Consider the following 21,050-nt stretch of genomic DNA (forward strand, 5'->3'; position numbering starts at 1 on the left):
CGGTTTATCACTAAGACATTGTAGGATAAAATCAATTTATAAATGTTATACATGGATAAACTGCTTAGACTTAGGGTTGTTTTTATTAGCCAAAAAGAACCTAAGTATATTCTTATCCATATTAATAGAACACTTCAGTGGGAGTTTAATAACTTCTATATGATAAAGTTATTAGGAAACTTCAGTGGGAGTTTAATAACTTCTATATGATAAAGTTAATAAAACACTTCAGTGGGAGATTAATAACATATACGATACGTTATTTTTAGCTCTCAAATCCCTAAGAGTTCACAATCAAGATTTAAGTGGTACTTCGTGGCACCCTGGTAGTGACCTCCATACAGAAAGTATTTTTTTAGCATAAATCTAGATTTCGATGAATAAGGGGAAGTTGTTCAAACATAAATCAATTATATGGTATATAGATTTCAACTTCCACGTTTCCACATAGTTTACATCGTGAGATTTTTATGACGCTTCGTGTCACCTTGGGAGTGACCTCCATACGAAAAGTGTTTTGTATTAGTTAATAACAAGGTAAACGGGGGAAGATTTTTATAGTAAGTGGGTGAAGGAAATGTGTCAATATATCCTGCGGTCTCTTCCGTTAGGACAAGATGACTAAAAGACCTTTTACTGGAAAAGGTTATCAAGCCAAAGAGTCTCTAGAGTTAATGCATTTTGACCTCTGTGGTCCGATGAATGTGCGAGTCAGGGGAGGCTATGAGTATTTCATCAGCTTTACTGATGATTACTCTAGGTATGGGTATGTTTATTTGATGCAACGAAAGTCTAAATGCTTTGAAAACTTTAGAGAGTTCAAGGCTAAAGTTGAAAATGCATTGGATAGACGGATTAAAACATTTCGATCAGATCGAGGTGGAGAGTTTTTGGATTCGGGGTTCCATGACTATTTGATAGTACATGGAATCGTTTCCCAACTCTCAACACCAGGTACACCTCAGCAGAATGGTGTAGTGGAGAGGAGAAATAAAACATTATTGGACATGGTTCAGTCAATGATGAGTTACACTTCCTTACCAGACTCGTTTTGGGGTTTTGCAGTGGAGACTGCAGTGTATAGTCAACCGTGTTCCTTCTAATAGTGTTGTGAGAACACCTCTAGAGTTGTGGAACGGGCGTAAAGGTAGTGTGCAATATTTCTGCTTATAGGATTGCCCAACACATGTTTCCAAAGCTAATCCAAAGAAATTAGATCCACGGTCGAGGTTGTGCCTCTTTGTAGGCTACACCAAAGGTACATGAGGGTGTTACTTTTATGATTTGATGAAAAACAGAGTGTTTGTGTCTACGAATGCTACCTTCCTAGAGGAAGATCATATTAGAAAGCACAGTCCACGTAGTAAGATCGTGTTACGTAAGCTTTCCAACAAAACTACTGAAACTTCAACAAGAGTTGTTGAAGGGCCTGCTTCATCAGCAAGAGTTGTTGATGATAGTTCATCTGGTAGGTCGATTCCACCTCAAGAATTGAGGGAACCTCGACGCAGTGGGAGGGTTGCGAACCTACCCATTCGCTATCTGGGTTTCACGAAAATCTTGGCTATGGTAGCCGATGGTGACGTTGAGGATCCTTGTCTTATCAGAAGGCAATGGAGGATGTTGACCCTAATGAATGGGTCAAAGCCATGGATCTCGAGATGGAGTCGATGTACTTCAACTCAGTGTGGGATCTTATAGATCAGCCTGATGGGGTAAGATCTATAGGTTGCAAATGGATCTACAAGAGGAAACAGGGTGCCGATGGGAAGGTACAAACCTTCAAGGCTCGACTTGTGGCAAAGGGTTATACCCAGATAAAGGGAGTCGATAATGAGGAGACTTTCTCGCCTGTTGCTATGTTGAAGTTGATTCGCATCCTCCTATCCATTGCCGCTTATTATGATTATGAGATTTGGAAAATGGACGTCAAGACTTCCTTTCTGAATGGCAATCTTAAAGATATCATTTATATGGTGCAGCCTGAGGGATTCATTGCCCAAGGTCAAGAGCAAAAAGTTTGCAAACTGAGTCGGTTCATTTATGGCCTGAAATAGGCATCTCGATCTTGGGATATTTGGTTTGATACTGCAATCAAATCATATAGCTTTGACCAAAAATTAATGAGCCTTGTGTTTACAAGAAGATCATCAACAATGTTATATGTAGATGATATCCTACTCATTCGGAATGATGTAGGACTACTGATTGCAGTTAAGAACTGGCTAGTGACCCAATTCCAAATGAAAGATTTGGGAGAGGCTCAGTTTTTTATTGATATACAGATCTTTCGTGATCGGATCAAAAAAGTGCTTGCACTATTGCAGGCATCGTACATTACAAGATGTTGCTCAAGTACTCGATGCAGAACTTCAAAAGGGGCCTATTATCGTTCAGGTATGGAGTTACATTGTCTAAGGAAATGTGTCCTAGGACGCCTCAAGAGGTTGAGGAAATGAGATGGATCCCATATGCTTCTACCATTGGCAGTTTGATGTATGAGATGCTCTGTACTAGACCAGACATCTGCTATGTTGTGGTAATAGTCAGTAGGTATCAGTCTAATCAAGGACAGGATCACTGAACCGTAGTCAAGAACATCCTCAAGTATCTTTAGAGAATGAGGGACTACATGCTCATGTATGGAACTAGGGATTTGATCCTTATTGGATACACAGATTCTAACTTTCAGACTGATAAGGACTATAGGAAGTCCACTTCAGTCAGTTTTTACTCTTAACGGAGGAGCAGTAGAAGCACTAAGTAGGGGTACATCGCTGACTCCACGATGGAGGCTGAGTATGTAGCGACTTGTGAAGCTGTTAAGGAGGCCGTTTGGCTCAAGAAGTTCCTGACTGATCTGGAAGTTGTTCCATACATGTCTAGGCCCATCACCATCTATTGAGACAATGTTGTGCTGTGGCAAACTCCAGGGAGCCCAGAAGTCACAAGTGTGGCAAACATATAGAGCGGAAGTATCATCTCATCCGTGAGATAGTGCATCGAGGGGATGTGATAGTCACGAAGATCGCTTTGGAGCACAATATTGCTGACCCGTTTATGAAGGCTCTCACGGCTACCATTTTTTAGGATCATCCACGACTTGGGTCTACGAGACTACCCACGACTGGACTAAGGAAGTGGGAGATATTTTGTACTGGGACTTAGTGCCCTAGTTTATTGTTTTATACTAGTTGTTTGTCCACTCGACTCGCTTTAGGACAAGTGGGAGATTGTTGAGGATGATGTCCCAAAACTCTCGTTGGGTCCTGTAGTTTGTGTACACAGTATTGAACAAACGCTTGCGATGTAATAATGTATGATAATTTTCTTCACTTTTTTCTATGGAACATTAAATGTTTTAATTGCTTTACCACAAACCAAACAAAGATCCGTGGTTGTTGTAACTTAAGCATGTATGTGGAGACATACAGGTGGATTATGTCTTAAGTGATAACCAATATGGTCTCTAGTATATGCGGCCCACTTTGTAGAATAGTTACAAGTGTTGTAACTTGCTACAGATGGTCTGATCCTAATCATTCATGTGGAGACATGCGAGCAAGGGCGTCCAATACAGAGAAGTTTGTATAAGACCGAACCACGAAGTGTTATAGTCTCCTTATATAACGCCATTCATGATAGAGACTTCACTTTACTAGGATGACCATAGGTAACATGAGCTTAATCCTAAGTGAGTTGGGAACTCCTGCCTTTGAGGGTGGTTTTTTGATTTGCATGGGTACGAGTGGCTAGATCACCGACTCAAACCTACCACTTTGGGGATTCGTCTAATTTGAGAGCTGGGAACTCAGCTACACAAGATGAAATTCACTTCTTCCTCGAAGTAGGGGTAAGCAGATAGATTTCTCCCTTAAGGGCTGATTTCGAGACTTGAACAATGTGGCGTCACACACCTTCTCATGACCCGAGAGGTGTCCACATATAGTAGGACTATGTTGTATTGTTCATTACAGGGATTAGTGGTACTTAACGAGTTAGACGTAACGATAGGGGAAAAATGGTAAATTGGCCCAGTTGTACTTATGAGCATCTATAAAGAGTTATCATACTGTCGATTGGATATATCCATTGGACACAAAATATATTTGTGGTGATAAGAGTGCAGCTATCAGTCTTTAGTGGAATGGCTGGTAGTTAACGGATGGTAGATCTCATGGCTAAAGTGTTTAGTCAGCTATTCACGTACAGTTGGACCTTCGAGCCATATGTCCATAAGTCCCCTTGGTAGCTCAATGGATTCAAGTTGAGAATAAGTTTTTTGGTTAGTTTGAAATTTTCAAATTGACAAGAGGGAGTTCAATTATATATGATATGATTGAACTAGTCAATTATATATAATATAGTTGACATAATGTATGAGATACATTAATTGGAAAAAAGGGAAATAAATATGATTTATATCTAATGAAGGAGAAAAGGACTATGGTTCATATGTTTCATATGATGTGATATTAAGCCATAGGTTAATAAATATAATATGATTATATTTATTTTTTAATTTAAACAATTATGGGATAATTGTTGTGGTTTTTTCTCCGTAACTGAATGAGATAGTGTGAGGTTGCATTCAGTTTTCGTAACTGAAGGATAAAATTAAAATGGTTTTCATTTTGCAAAGTGATCAGATATTCGCTCGTTGATTAGGTATATTGCCTATCCTATAGCAAACCGAGAGCATACACGATAGCTCAATGTTTCTAAACGATAGTGTACATGCGCAATTTTCCTAAACGATCGCATAGAATTACCTAAACAATCGTCTAACTTTTTCTAAGCGATCGCATGCCCGAGCGTCTTACTAAACGATCGTCTATACGATCAGCCCCAGTTTACTACACGATCGTGTACCTTTACCTAAACGATCAAGCATCTAATTATACGATAGACTCCCAATATCTCCCTCTTGTTTGGTCGTAGTAAGCAATCGGTCTTTCCTCCTTCCCTCTACCAAATCCAATAGAGAATATCGAGGGTTTTGAGTGGTGGTGTCTTCCTTGCTGCCTTGTTCGTGAGGAGTCCGTTGGTGGGTAGACGACAACGAGATTTGGTGGACGATTAGTTTGGCTTGCACAGCTAGAGCGAGAGGTGCAATCCCTTGACGAGAGCGAGATTTGAAAGGCGAAGAAGAGTTCTTCAACTAGTATGTATCTTGTTCCCTTTGTTGTTTAAAGTTCAAAGCATGTCGTAATTTGTTGTTAAATGCATAACTAGTTTGTTTGATTATGAATGCGATAATTCTATCACAATGAGTTTGGAACGATCTTGCATCCACTCAGAGGTGCTCTTTGATAAGAGTTTCTTCAATTGGTATTAGAGTCAGGTTCTGATATTCCAAATTCATTGATGCAAAGAAGAGCATTTACTTTCTCCGTGGGTAAAGCATGTCTTCATTCTGTTTAAGTGTTAAACATGTGTTTGTGGATGTGGATTAATGGAGTTTTCTGGAATGAAGCCTCTATTTGTTTTTTTTTAATTCTTTTACATTTGAAGTTAATTGTAAGGGCCTCTGTGTTTTTGGGTGTATTAACTTGCTATTGAGTCTGTAAATTCAAAATGTTTGTGTCTCTGTGAGTCGTTCATGATGAAGCTTATTTCAATAAATGTTATTAATAAAGAGTTAACATTATTCCGATAAATGTTATTGATTGTGTTGTATTCTATTTTTTCACCTTAAATCCAATAAACTAACATCCTAGGTTGTTTTATGAGACTTGAACAGTATATGGAGACATACGGGGATCGATGTTCAAGATACAATCTAAAGGATCTATAGTATAGGGATAAGGTTGAGTACCTTATCCTGGTAACACTATAGATACGACCCACTTTGTATTTACTACAAACGCAATGATCCAATGCATTCATGTAGGTGATACGCGAGTGGGGGTATCCTATGCACTGAGTTTACAATAAGATCGGACCGTGAAATAGTAACCACTAGATGTAACACCATTAACTAGTTATGTTTCTATTTCAATAAGATGATCTAGGCAACTTAGCCTTAATCCTGAGTATATTATGAACTTCTATTCATGAAGTATTATCCTTTGATTGTGGTCAATTATCCGACTCAATAAGCTTACCATTTTGGGGACAAAATCAGTGGAGAGTTGGGAACATAATAATACAAGATGTAATTCACTCATTCCCGACTTTAGGATAAGTAGATGAGTGTTCCCTTAAGTAGTGTCTCTGGGACTTGAAGAAAGAGCCCTACCCTCGCGTTGGTCTGAGAGAGATTTTTTTTTTATGGTTGGACCATAAATAGGTTGTTCATTAGAGGAGTACTAGTACTTAAAGACACAAAAGTAACCTAAAGGTAAAACGATAATTTGGTCCAGTTGGTGTTACGAAGACTGATGAAGGACTATCTTACTATTATTGGTCTAAATCTGTGAACACAGAAATACATCTACAGTAAGAAGAGTGCAACTGTGGGTCTATAATGGAATGTACACATAATTAACAAATATTGATTGATTTGGTTAATGTGTTTAGCCAATTAACCTCGTCTCGTTGGAGCTTCTAATCTGTAGGTTCATACGGTCACCTTATTCGCTCACTAGAGGATATTTATGAGGAATGATTTGAATTGTTCAAATCAATTGAGGAAATTGTATATTAATGTGATTAATATATAATTAATTATAGATGGGATCTATAATTCTCATAATTAGACGAGCACCGATACTTAAGGATATAGAGGTAATCCAAAGGTAAAACGGTAATTTGAACCAACTGGTGTTACGAATACTCATGAAGGACTAACTTGTTGTTATTGGTCGAAATCTATGGACACATAAATACATCTACAGTGAGAAGAGTGCAACCGTGAGTCTTTAGTGAAGTTTACCCACAGTTAACGAATATTGATTAATTTGGTTAATGAGTTTAGCCAATTAACCTCATATTGTTGGAGTTTCTGATCTTTAGGTTCATAAGGTCCCCTTGTTAGCTCAATAAAGGATTTTAGTGAGGAATGCTTTGAATTGTTCAAATCAAGAGGAAATTATATATTAATGTGATCAATATATAATTAATTGTAGATATGATCAATAATTCACATTATGTATGAGAAATATATTTGCATGAGATTCAAATATCAAAATTACAGGAATTGGATTACTAAAGAGTTGTATACATATAAATATGTGATATTTATATGTTAATTAACTCGATATTAAATATGATTTAATATAGTTACTTAATTGATTAACTATGATTAAGAAATTGATTAAGAAATCTTATAGAGAGGTGGATGTATATAAACATGTGATTTTTATATTTATTAATTAACTATGTATATTAAATTGAATTTAATATATATTATTTTTTAATTGATGTACTAATTAATTAAATAAAGGTTATTTCCTTAATTTAGCACAATGGTTGAAAAGTGAAGACTGGAGAACGGGTTAACCCTTCTCCATATAAATTCCTCCTTATGGCCTTTTTTAGGATAAGAATTCATTTGGTGATTTAAACCTAGCCACCAAAAGAAATTCCTTTCTATACTCTCTCAAAGAAATCCCTCTACCTCTTCCTCTTCCAATTGTTGGATACCACTTATCCAATTATTGGAGTCTTAGAGAATGACAATGTTATTCTTATGGTCGTGTCCGAGATCGATTGAGGAGACGTTTGTTTGAAAAGCTAGAGAAAATTTCAAGAGGCCCGAGAATCTTCAAAGGTAAAAAATAGTTCTCCCTTTTATTTTCTTTCATTAAAGCATGCTTTTGTGATGTTTATCTATTTACTATCCTTTTTAGTTGATGTTTTTGTTTCCTATAAAATGAAAAATCGAATGCAAGACGATTTTAACGCTTCCGCTAAGAATTCAATTCCCAACATTTCGTATCATAAACACTCCCTCGTACTATTATGTTTTTTATCTATCTAACAACATCCTCAATACCTATTTGAATTATTGAATGAATGGAGCCAGGATATGATGAGGGTGCTAAGTGAGTGCCAACCTAGTTAGGATTCTTCAATTCACCTACCGATAGCTCTCAAAAAGAGCTACATTTCCTTGCTTAACTCGAGCTCTTTAGTAGATTAGATATGTTAATTATCTTATTTTGTAGGTATCGAGCAATCATGAAGTAGAATCGAGCATTTGGAGCTAAATGGGGTTAAGTTGAAGTAAATTGAAGTTGATTTAAGCATCCGAGATTCAAATGAGCAAAATGGACCAAAATGACCCTGCTTCAGCATCGCAAAACTTAACATTTGCCTAAGTCCAATGCTTGCCCGATGCTAGAAGACAAAACACTAGTATGTAGGGCAGCATTGCAACGCTCGGGATCTTATGACGCTAATCAACCACGCATGCGTTACATCTTCAGCCCAAACGCAAGGCAACATTGCAACATTGCGATTAATTCTTTAAATTCCTCTCTTCAGTTTTAGGTCAAAATTTATGCTAAAATTCATGGAGGTCGAGGAATGGTTGAGTTTTCTTCTTCCCCTTTGATGTTTTCAATATCTTTAGGTTAGTTTTTAGTTTAATTTTAGATTGTGAGCACGGATTGGATTGTATCTCATGGGTTTGTCCATGAATCGATGAGGTAATTTTCTATTTATTTCTTGGATCAAGGATTCAATGCCAATTTCCTGAGTTTTTTTTTTTTTTTAATTTTAATTGATGATTGCAGCTCTGAATATTGTGTTTTCTTTGAATCGATTTAAATTCCAAAGCATGATTTTGAGGTTGACTTTTCGTGCTTAATCGTGCATGCAAATCGATTCTTAGTTCGTCAAAATTTGCATGAATATCTTGTTTAAGTTTAATTTTGCATTTAATATATTGCTATCGTCATAAGTAGAAGTAGTAAATTGTGCATTTGATGGCTATTCCTAAAATGCATGAGTTGCTAGGTTCAAGGATAAAATTAGTTAATTGAATGTGGCTTTCCTGACAATTTATCGATCATAATTGAATCCTAAATCTTAATACATGTATTTTTAGTTCTATATGGTCGCTATCGAACCCAATAGAATTTAGAAGCATGTAGACTAGTTAGAGTATGGTCTTTTCGACCTTAATTAATAATTAGGACGCTTTCTCGGTTAGATTCATGCTAGTTGTCCGCTTTTGTAGAAGATTGTTAGATCTAATCGAGCGAGTAGTTATGCATGCATAATTAGATTGCATAGTCAATTGGCTAAAAACGATGATTGAAATTACATTTTGTCTAACTTGATTTGAGAACTAGATGAACCAATTATTGTTTACATTTATCCTTTGCAATTTATTTTCCTACATGTTTTCAAATTAATCAAAACCCAAAACCCCATTTTTACTGTTTTTCCATAGTCAACTTTAGCTTAAGAGGGAATTAATTATGTGCCTGCCTGTTGTTCGACCCCATACTTATCACTATTGCTACGTTTTTTTCGTAGTAATAGGAGTAATTCGGTAGAATAAATTTTCTTTTGATTTGTGGGTCATTTTGGGAATTAAACGGCACTATAAAGGCTTCGCCCACATATTGACCGACAACATGTAGTCTCTTTCTTGAGATAAAGGAGAAGAAAAGTCATGGGTCTAAGTTCTCAAAGCTTGAGAAGATAATAAAGATCATCGGAGTGAGTTTCTCTTATGTTATTCGTGGAGTAAGCATTTTTTTCCTCCGTGAAAGAGTTTTGTAAGAGCAATTTATGATAATTTTTCTAGAGAGAAAAGTGCAAAATCATTCTTGAGCATTGTAAACTGTTGTACTCTTTTTCCCTGAAAATGTTAGTGGAACGTGTAGTAACAAAGAACTATACATAGCCCACATTGAGGTGAACCAGTATAAACTGTGTATCATCTCTCTTTTGCTAAAATTTATTTGTTATTATTCTTTTGTTTGGATGCTTACATTCGTTTATCTATTCTTTTAAGTTTGCGAATTATAAATTGTTTAATTTATTATGCATTATTTGAAACTCAAACCATATTTGAGAATGTTGGATAATATATATATGGTTTGAATTTGATTTATTAATTTACATTGGTATATTATTATGGCCTACCAACAAGATACAATATCAACTACTATAATTAAATTTTAAGTTTGATTCTGAAGTACATGGAAAGCAGCCATGTCATTCTAAAGTACTCTTGGGAAAGGAGTTTGTCTTTGCCTCTCATCATAACATGCAAAATTTAATGAATGATTTAATCCACATCAATTATCCCACATTATGAAATATCAGCAATATTGTTTCATAAGCTTCTCGAGGGTCATGATATATTGGTTTCTACCATAATTATATGCCAAAGGGACAGCTCTGGCAATATTCAGAGAAGCCTGAGTGAAGTTGGTAGGAAAGATATTGGAAAAGAGGTGTTCTCTATTCAGAGTCTTCCATGCTTCAGAAATCTTCTTCTTAATGTGTTTCTGTGTTTCTTCATAGGAGATGCTTGGATGTTCCTTCATGTAGTATTCTGCATACGACCCATCACGCCCCATTTGCTTCTCGTCCTACAGGAAATTAAAAATATTCATGTACAATATAACTTGGGCTCTATTTGATAATCATGTCATCTTTTTATTTTTGAAAATTAGATCTATTTCCTCTCAATTTCTTGTCATTATTTGTATCTTTCTTAAGTACAACAGTCAAATTCCAAAAACAACAAACTTTTAGAAACCAAATAATTACTAAACGAGGTGGAATGAATGTTTATAGGCTAAATCTTTAAAATAAAAAATGAAAAAAAACAAATAATTACTATACGATCCTTAGTAAATTCAAGTCAGTTAAGATCATTGGAACATGTTGGAATGCCTCACAGATAAGCAGAAAAAAAAAACGTTTCCTGTAACGACCCAGAAAGAAAGCTTTAGGAGCTCCCCAAAAGACGTAGTGATGGGCATGTTATCCACTTTTAGTAGAAATTTTATGGTCGGTTTTTCCCCCTAAAATGGGCCAATATTTTTGTAAGGACCATCCATTCTTTTAGCATTGAGTTAAATAAACAGTTACTTTTAGAAAAAATAACTTTTTGGTCCACAAAGTTTGGGGAATTTGTTAGTTTGTAAGGAGTTTAACGTTGAGTAAATAACCAAAATTTTAGGAAAATTAACTTTTTGGTAGCTGAGGTTTTAGTATAATAAGTTAATTTCGTCTTTAAGTTTTAAAACCTTCATAATAAACCATGGTTTTTTAAAATAGAAGTACGAAAGACTGAAGGGATCAGTAGATGCACCGGGACATCTCAACTAGTTTGACATACTTCTAATGTCCTCATCATATTCCCAAGAACCTATAAAGATGAATTAATACAAAGAAGAAATATAAGGAGCATATCAATGATGGAGAAGAACTTGGAAGTTCCAAAATTTAAGCAATGAAAGATTAGAGGAAAATCTTCCAATTTAGCAGGATGGTAGCCATATCATAATCAAAAAGGGAAACCTTCCAATTTATGCCTCTTAAATTAGAAATAATTGGTGTGGGAATGATGGTGAAGAATTTCAAGATTACAATGGCAGAGTTTTAAAGTTAATGCATTAGTGATTAGTTTCTTGATCAATTAAATCACTTTGATCCTTCATATAAGTTTTTTATTGTTTTCATATTTCGATTTTTTCGTTTGTTGTTTTCATTACAAAGATTTGACTTGATCGTTGAAGAAAGTTTTCGTCAAATCAACGGAAAGAAATGACACGATATGACACATTAAGAAATTAGAAAATATATAATAATAAAAAACAAAACCTATCTCTCTCCTCTCTCTCACTCGTAGTTTGTTGTTCATCCCCTTTCCATTCCTCTCGCTGCAGGGGGACACCGAGTGAGTAAGAGGAGGGAAAATATGTTTTTGTTATAATTATTATGATAGGTGCATCCTAATCCATCTTTTTACGGCCTACCTAGTTGTTTAAACGAAGTTTGTCAGGTAGAAAACTCTTTTTTAAAGTGACGCAAAACCTTATTTGGAATCTTCTTTCCTTTTCCACTATTTGTTTTACACCGAGAATCACCACATACTGAACAAAATTGAAGTTAGCTAGATCCTTCAAAAATAGTACACATTCATATTTGCAAGAATGGATGGAGTTATATCATAGCCTTAAGTCACATAGTTTTCTCTTAGCTTCGTAAAATGATCCAGGTAAAGATGTCGATTGGAAAGGCATCTTTTAGCAATTCCAATAACATACTTCAATTATTGAGAACCTTGATATGCATCAACTTCACCAGAAAATTTAATGAGGAAAATTTGGTACATCTAGGATATAGTTGGTTACGTGCTTCATTCATCAACTCCTAAAAAATGTTACTAGTATCAATTTCTTCGACTTTCTTTAGCAATTCATTATCAAAATACTCTTCATCTTCAATTCCTCTCTTGTTATTATCGACCCTTGCAAATCAATTAGAAGACCAAAGATGTCATCATCAACATTAGACTCTCTACCTAATTTCACTTGCTCAAGAAGTATCATCTCTTTGGAGTCGAATTGGTTCTCCATGATAAACCTATTGACTATACAAAAGAGATATTTCGTATATAAATAAATGTGGCTCTACTCCACCCAATGATTGTGTTATTAAATTTTGACAACTCTTACATGGGCATCTCGATTTTTTCATATCATTACTTGACCGTTAGCCACTTCCATAAATTGAGCAACTCATTCAATATAATCTCTTGAAAATCTATTTTTAGTTTAATCCAATCCCTATTCAATCAAATAAAAGGGACAAAATTCAACCCCGTAGGAATTGCGAAAAAAATTAGATAAAGTTTTTTTTTATAATAAACTTAAGGATATCTTTGATGAATTATAAAGTTTACAAAGAGTGTGCAAGTGACCATTCAATTCTAAGAACAACTTAAAAAGTGTCTAAATGTCACTTTCACTCTCAAAACCAATCTAAAAACCTATGACGTGCCCAAGTGACACTTTCAATCTGAAAACAGCTATAAAATTCCTAAAATGTGTCTAAGAGACGTTTTGATTCCCTAACCAACCTAAAGAGTTTATATGTATCACTTTGATTATCAAAATCAATATAAAAAGTTCCCAAAGAATGTGCAAGTAATCTTTAAATTCTCAAAACAACTTTAAAATATCTGAGTGACACTTTCAATCTCATACCAACATGTAAAGTTTTTTGGCTAATCTAATCATATTTGAGCTAAAATTAGAACTACACTCTACATATTAACATTATTTACTTGGCCAATCTAATCATAGTTGAGCTCAAATTTGATGTAATCTAGTTGTAGTGGAATCTTGTCAGGAGACTTCTACCTATGTTAATTTTTTTTTTTCAATTCATACTGATTCAAGCTTATGATCCAAGAGATGTTTGTTTCGTTGGATCCATCCTCCGTGAATGAAGGAAACAAACTATCAATTTACTCCCATTGTGTAGCGTCAAACTTGTTATCCTCAAATTTAGAATCCACAAATAATCCCCTTTCTTTTTCCTCATGATTTCAAAAACCAAAAATTTCTAGAGACAATGTGAAAAGGATGTGTGTGGAAGTGAACGATAGACCCAGTTGCCTCCATATTCTTAATATATAACTTCAAAATCTATTTGACAACAAAATTTTGAAAAGAGAGAACTAAAAACGAAAAAATGCAAGGAACTTTGGGTAATCGAGGATTAATGTGTAAGTGTTGATCAGAATTTGTAGTCATGTAAGAACTGAAAATCTGAGAAAGAAAACAAAAAAAAACATAATTCAAATATGACAATGAAACTGATTAGCAAGAATCAATCATCTAAACATTTGTTATTTAAAAATAATAATGATAATTACAAGCTATCTAAGTGAACTTTCACCTTATTGAATCCAAAACCCATTTTTACCCAGGATTGAATCGAATGGGGAAGAAAAGGAAGATTCACCTTAGTGAAATGACAACGGTAGACGAATAGGTGCAGCATTGGACGGGACACGGCAGCGGACGAGCAGGGCCATGTGGGCTTAAGGGATGTTTGTGTGGGCTTTATTAAAAATGTTGGCGGTAGGGTTTTAATAAAAATGTAGGGAACAGTGTGGGCTTAAGGGATGTTTCCCACACAAATTATGTTGGTAGATATTGAATGTTTCTAGCTACACAACAAAATCTAACCTAATGATTTTCATTAAGACCACACAAATTTTTGCCCACACTTAGATATGGTTAGATATATGATTAGATATATGATTAGATATAGAATGTTGTTATATCCATGCACTAAAAATGCGTCGGCAGAAATTAACTCTACCGACATTTTTTGTTGTGTTGAATTTTGGTAATGTTTCTTCTTTTCAAAAAATATATAAATTTTTATTTGTATCTATTTTGTAAGACTACAAAAAGATAGGTGCTCTCAAGATGCACCCAAGTATTGTACTTATTATTTTAAATATTCTTAAAATTTTTAACAAATCACGTCAACTAATTTAGTAACAAAATATGTAATTTCATTTTTGCGGATCCAAACTTCAAAGACAAATGAAATATTTCCTAAACATAAGGATAAAAGTGCAAAATTATCAAAGTTAGAAACCGAACTAACCTATTATCCAAAACTTCAGGAACCAATAGCTCCACAGAATGCATGTACTAGAATAGCATTAAGTTAGACTGAATGGAGGGTTGTGTAAATTTTTACCTTGGCATTTCCCATGTCATCCCAAAGTCGGAGTATCATGGCGCTGGACAAAAGGATATCCGGATCATTGTCTAAAAGCTCCACAGTTTTGTTGGTTATTTGTTGCCCTAACAGAAAGAAAGCATGTAGTAGAATAGCGTTGACGCCGCTACTCACAATTCCATTCCTCAAATATTCTTCCGCACTTGGTGGCTGCCCACAACTTAACCATTCTGCTTCCACTAAAAATGCTTCGCATAATTCGATCCACTGCATTCAGACTTATTAAATTAAATTCATTTCATTTCATTAAGTTAAATCACTAATTCACTCAAAAGTTAAAATTGATAAAGTTGATGGGCAAATAAATTTAATATTAAAATCAACACTTTAATATTCCCTCTTTATTTATGAAGAGTTTTTAAACTTGATACATTATTAAATCACAGATTGATCCAATTTAATATTATATCAACATTTTAACGATATAGTAAATTTGATCTGAAATATATACCGCGTTTCTCAAGGAACCAATGGGGTTCCAACCATGTTTCTTATAGACCTCGAAGCTTAATTCGTTGGTAACTTCGAGTAGATATTTGAAACAAATTTGCATGCAATTTGGTAAACTTTCAGCAGCAGCCAAATCCCATCTGCATGTGCTCAACATTAATTAATATAATACCAATAATATATACAACAATAAATTTAAGTGTAATGTAATGAGGAATTTAATATATAATTAACTAAAGCGATTAATGCATCTTAATTCCAAACCTATTGACTGCTTGTGTGAAGAGAGTAAGTTCATCAAGAGTCCCATGTACATCAAAAAGATCATCAATTAGATAAATAAAAGACATGGATTTTGCAAGTTGGACTCTTTGCTCTGAATAGCAGGGATCTGGGAGACAAAGCACCGACCCGAGGTACCGTTGTATCGGTTGATTTCGGGCAAAATTCAACTCTTTGGCCAGACCTGTTTCTTTCCACCATCTAACAACAAACACCAACATCAAACGGTAAATTATACTTTTGGTCCCGAAGCTTTAATAATTTTACGCTCCAAGTCTAGAAGACAAGAAAAAAAAAGTTGAACACTTACTTTAAAAATAGGGCAATTTCGTTTTGGTGCAATCGTTGAGTTGTAACAAAATCAGTTTTTGCAACATCTTGCAAAATGTTAAGCCATTTGTTTGTCCATTGGGTATGTCCAAAATAGTAAGGCACCATAAATTGGGCGACGCTTCTATGATGAGGATGGGCTAATGTATTCAGCACAAAACTGGCGGAGGATTGATTTTCAAGCTGCGCAGCCCAAACATTTAGGCAATGGCTACTGAAAATTTCGGCTTCGTCAAGAATGTCATCTCCATGAATGCATAGCTGTGAAGCTTCATATAAACTTGTCACCCCATTCACATCTTCTTTTAGCTTCTCCTTGAACTTTCCCTTCTCATTTAAGAAAACTTTGAACATGTCTGTTCATATTACAAATAATAAAGTTATTACATTTGAAGGTGGATTTTTTTTTTCTTGTTGAGAGGGAGTCTCATACTTGGGAGAGTTTAAGTGATCTTTCACTAAGTTAAGCGATTCGTTTGTCAATGTAATTGCAGACTCATACTACCCGTCAGACATAGGTGGTTTTACACCTAATTAGGTTACCAAACCTTGTATTCTGTCTTTCAATATTTTTATATGTGTTTTATTAATTGTCCATAGGCTTGTTGTAACATTACTTGTCAAATACCCTTCTTTCAATTGGTACCAGAGAGGATCATGATGTCTCAATTTGTGGTCTTTAAAATAGGAGTCAAAGAAGGTGGTTCTACGACGGTGCTTGAAGAAAAAAAAACCTACTCTTATTGGAAAGTTAGAATGGCAACCTTCTTAAAAATTTTGTCATCAATAACAAAAAAAGAAAAAGAAAAAAATCTCAACTTTAAAGAATGGTTGAGCAAAAAATTTATGAAGAAAAAAAATGAAAGATAAATAAAATTACAAAGAGAAAGAATGAAAAGTTTAGACAAAAAAATGGAATCACTTTTCAAACAATTATAAAAACAGAACAATGGTGATTTAAAAATAAAAGGCACAATTGCAAATATATAAATCAGACTCAAAATATTTACAAATATAATATAATGCAAAAGAATCTATAGTTATAGCAACATTTAGACCATATTTCTTGTAAGGGGTCTAAAGTGATAGACCATATAACTGGTAGGAGTTTATCAACGATAGAGTACATCACTGATAGTTTTTGCTATATTCGCAATTATTCTAAAATGTTGTTATACACATAATTATTATACCTAAAAGTGTTATTCAATATAATTACCCAAAATAAAATATATATCAATCACGTTAAGTAAAAAATTACATCTAAGTAATTGGCAGAAAAAGATACATTAAGAACGCGTTTGGAAATGATTCTAAAATGATTAAAAAAAATTGCAAATATGGCAAAATCTAGATAGTATATGAGTAATAAATTATATCGTTGGTATGAGTCTATCAATGCTAGACCATATTATTGATAAGAGTCTATCAGTAATAGAAGTCTATCGTTGATAAACTTTGCTATATTTGTAATTTTTTTAAAAATATTATTATACACTTGGTTATTATCCTTAAAAATGCTACCCATTTCAAATTACCCTTAAATTTGAATGTTTAAAAGCGCACTTTGGAGTGATTCTTAACATAATAAAAGTGATTTTAACCATTTCATCTTCACTTCCGAATGTGAACTAAATGACTCTTTAAAAAATGAAGTTAAACGAGTGAAATATGAACCTGCAGACACAAGGTATCCTTGTTGTCTCAAAAGTCGAAAAAGAAGGGCAGCTTTGTGAAGATCCATGTCTCCATCAAAATGGTTTGCATTTATTAAATCGTATTGCCTCTTAAGGATAGTCTCAATCTCCTCTTTGAAGTGGTTGTCAATGCCAAGGCGTTGGGCTGCATCAATTATTTCCAAACATTCCCAGCACAAATCTCGTGTTTGTTTCAGTGCTTCCTTTAAAATCTTCACTTTACCATCTGGAGCTTCAAGCCCAAACTCCTCCTACGCATCATCATTTTCAATTTCAAAATAATTTAGATACACACATCACATATATATATTTTAAGGAAAAAATATGATAGAGAGAAAGGAGGCAAAATCATTGAGCTAACATAAAATATATACAATTTTCAAATTGGAGATGGGCTTAGAGGATGAAGAATCCAAGGCATAAATGCTCCATTTTTTAGCAAATGGTTTTCGAGGAGGATTATTCTTCAGTTGCAGCAATGCTTTCTTATGGTGAACTTTGTGAGGAATCTTTGTTTGGGACATTAATATTTTTGGAGTGGAAGAAGCCAGGATGGGTTGATGATAGATGAGTTGAGCCATAGATATGAATATATACTATGAAGCTACAAAATTAAAGAGGAGAACTTTGGTTTGCCACAAAATTTCAAATAATCTTTCTGTGTTTTGATGGAGAAGAAACCGACAGTAAGATGTTAGTGTCCGACCTTACCCCTCCATATGCTCTCTTTATAGACTATGAAACGTATTAATTGCAGCAGGTAGCATCGGCCCAGTGGGGAACCAATGCAAGAATAAATAGAAAAATAACATAAAAATGATAGGAAATGAATAAAATTAAAAATACAAGAATTAGCGTGAAAGAACTTTAAATTGAAGAAAAAACTACGAACCAAAAAAATTCTACTACACAAAATTCTCTCTCCAACCCCAATTACAAAGAACATTCTCGCAAAGCATTATACCACTCACACAACTTAGCAACTTAGCTAGTATATGAAGTTTAAAGTGTTTTAAATTGAAATGTTTTGAAACCAAATGTATAGACTTCTTTTATAGTTCTTGGAACACATCATTTTTTTTTTGAATATTTCTAATTTAAGACAATTACTTTTCTAATATTTATCTGTTGCCAAATTAAATGTGTTTGCCATCATGTATACCACTAACTCAATGTAATTAAAAGTTTGTTTGCCGTAGTTTAATTGATGGTTTAAGAAGCATAAACACTCCAAACCGACCCCGAACCGACCGATGATCACCCCTAGTTCCAGACATATCTATTGTGATAAAAAATGTGATACATGTTTAAGAAGTGTTTATGCTTCTTCCAAACCGACCCTGAACCGATCAGGATTGGTTTGGAATATAGCCAAACTGGTCCCGCTCGACAAATGAACTAAAACACGACCGACCGACCGAGTTTTTCGGGTTAGAGGTATATATATATATATTTGCCTTTTTTCTTCTTTTAAAAGAAATTATATTTATTTATTAAAATTCTAAGAAAAATTGCAATTATAAATTATAAATCGTTATAATTTTTTTTGGCTATTAGGTAGAAGTCGTTATAAATAGTAATTTTTAATAATAAAGAAAAAACTAACTATTTATTAACTTCTTTATCAATCATGTTTAGTTTTCTCTTTTAATTTGTGATTGTGAGTCAAAATTCAAGATACTATTTCACATTTTATTATTTTAATACTTGTGGAATAGAGCTAGCCTAGAGGTATTAAAAATAAGATATTGTTGATATGATTTGATTTGACAACCCTTAATATTTAACAATTAACATGTACATTGTTTGGGATTGTGTTACTGTTCGCTTTGCTTAATTGCGTATAGAACCTTTAATACGTATTACATATATAATTGAAAACAAAACTAATATGAGAGTCGAGAGTGTACATCACAAATAGAAACGTCACATGACACATAGTCACACTCACACATACAATACAATCAAACTAGAAATTACAACATAAAGTCAATTGTCAAATACAAACCAATTACAATAAAACATAAAGTCAATTGTCAAATACAACCCAACTACAATAAAATCAAATTATAAATGCTTAATCGTTAACGGACAACTTTGCAAAATCTGGAAGGTCTTGAATGTCTTTTTCATTGTCCATAACCGCTCTGAATCCTATATAATTAAGATTAAGAAAATAAAGACAACCTCATTAAGATTTTAATCTAACAAGTTACAACTACAAAATACAAATGATGAATAAATGCCGTCTTCAAATAATGAAGCTTCTTCCATGTCATGCTTAACCTCAAGATCTATTCGACCAGAATTTAGCCAATTTTGAGTATAAATGAGAGCCTCCACTATTTTTGGAGCCAATGAATAACGTGATGAATCAACAACACGTCCTCTTGTACTAAAAGCCGACTCAAACGCTACAGTATATACTAGAATTTCCAAAATATATCTAGCCATACGACTAAGAACCTCAAACCGATTACTGTTCCTCTTCCACCATTGAAGTATGTCAAAATCACCTTCATTCTTAACATTCGCTTCCAAAAAATAAATATCAATCTCTAACCCCTGTTCGAAAGGTGTAGTCTCATCGCTTTCAAAATCAAGATCAATTATATCATAGACAAAGTCTTCACCTACCTTTTCAGTTGGATCACAATCAATCATGGTCTCCAAGGCTGGGACAATTGGTGTATTAGTAGCAGTACTACCACTCCCACTCCCACTCTGAGTATGTGTAATACTGTACTCATGAAAGAGACGTCTACAACGTTATTCCACTACATTTCCCATAGATTTGGCAACCTCTGCCCCAAAAAAATTTTAAGACAAAAAGTCACAAACCTTAGCCTTTTAGCCAATTATATCATATATAATTAACCAGTCCAATTATATCATATATAATTGAACTTCCTCTTGTCAATTTGAACATTTCAAATTAACCCAAACACTGGTTCTCGACTTTATCCAAGCTACCCAAGTGACCTAATGGACCTATGGCTCGAAGCTCCAACGATACGTGAATAGCTGACTAAACTCTTTAGCCATGAGATCCACCATTCATTAACTGTCAGTGATTCCACTAAAGATCAACAGCTGAACTCTTTTTACCACAGATATATTTCTGTGTCCATCGGATATAACCAATCATGAGTACGATGACCCTTCACAGATGCTCGTAAGTACAGCTGGGCCAATTTACCGTTTTGCCTCTGTAGTTACATCTCACTGCTTAAGTACCACTGATTTCTCTAATGAACAAAACAACATAGTCTAACTATATGTGAATACCTCTTGAGCTAAGAGAAGGTGTGTGGTGCCACATTGTTCAAGCCCCGAAATCAGCCCTTAAGGGAGCCATCTATCTACTTACTCTTGCCTCGAGGAAGGAGTGAAATCCATCTTGTGTAGCTGAGTTCTCAGCTCCCAAATCAGACGAATCCCCAAAATGGTAGGTTTGAATCGGCGACCTGGCCACTCACACCCATACAAATCAAAGGACCACCCTCAATGGCAGGAGTTTCCAACTCACTCAGGATTGAGGTCATGTTACATATGGTCATCCTAATGAAGTAAAGTCTCTGTCATAAACGGTGTTATATAACGAGACGT

General features: G+C 34.5%; 1 protein-coding gene across 2 annotated transcripts; it reads right to left on the reverse strand.

Moving 5' to 3' along the window:
* Positions 1–10,049: 10,049 nt before the first annotated feature.
* On the reverse strand, positions 10,050–18,139 carry LOC120082764 ((3S,6E)-nerolidol synthase 1-like). Of its 2 annotated transcripts, none has more exons than XM_039038054.2 (7): positions 17,816–18,139; positions 17,422–17,692; positions 15,725–16,100; positions 15,397–15,615; positions 15,134–15,272; positions 14,641–14,889; positions 10,050–10,496 (listed from the first exon to the last, which is right to left on the reverse strand). In XM_039038054.2, exons 1-7 carry the CDS (start codon positions 18,020–18,022, stop codon positions 10,224–10,226), a joined length of 1,734 nt encoding a protein of 577 aa, XP_038893982.1. In that variant the 5' UTR covers positions 18,023–18,139; the 3' UTR covers positions 10,050–10,223. The 2 variants fall into 2 exon arrangements, with proteins under 2 accessions (XP_038893982.1, XP_038893983.1); XM_039038055.2 differs by lacking the exon at positions 10,050–10,496 and adding an exon at positions 10,528–13,691.
* Between the last annotated feature and the right edge of the window lie 2,911 nt (positions 18,140–21,050).

Source organism: Benincasa hispida, chromosome 8, assembly GCF_027475165.1.
Source record: "Benincasa hispida cultivar pf3 chromosome 8, pf3_genome.v1.1, whole genome shotgun sequence".
Classification (NCBI taxonomy): domain Eukaryota; kingdom Viridiplantae; phylum Streptophyta; class Magnoliopsida; order Cucurbitales; family Cucurbitaceae; genus Benincasa; species Benincasa hispida.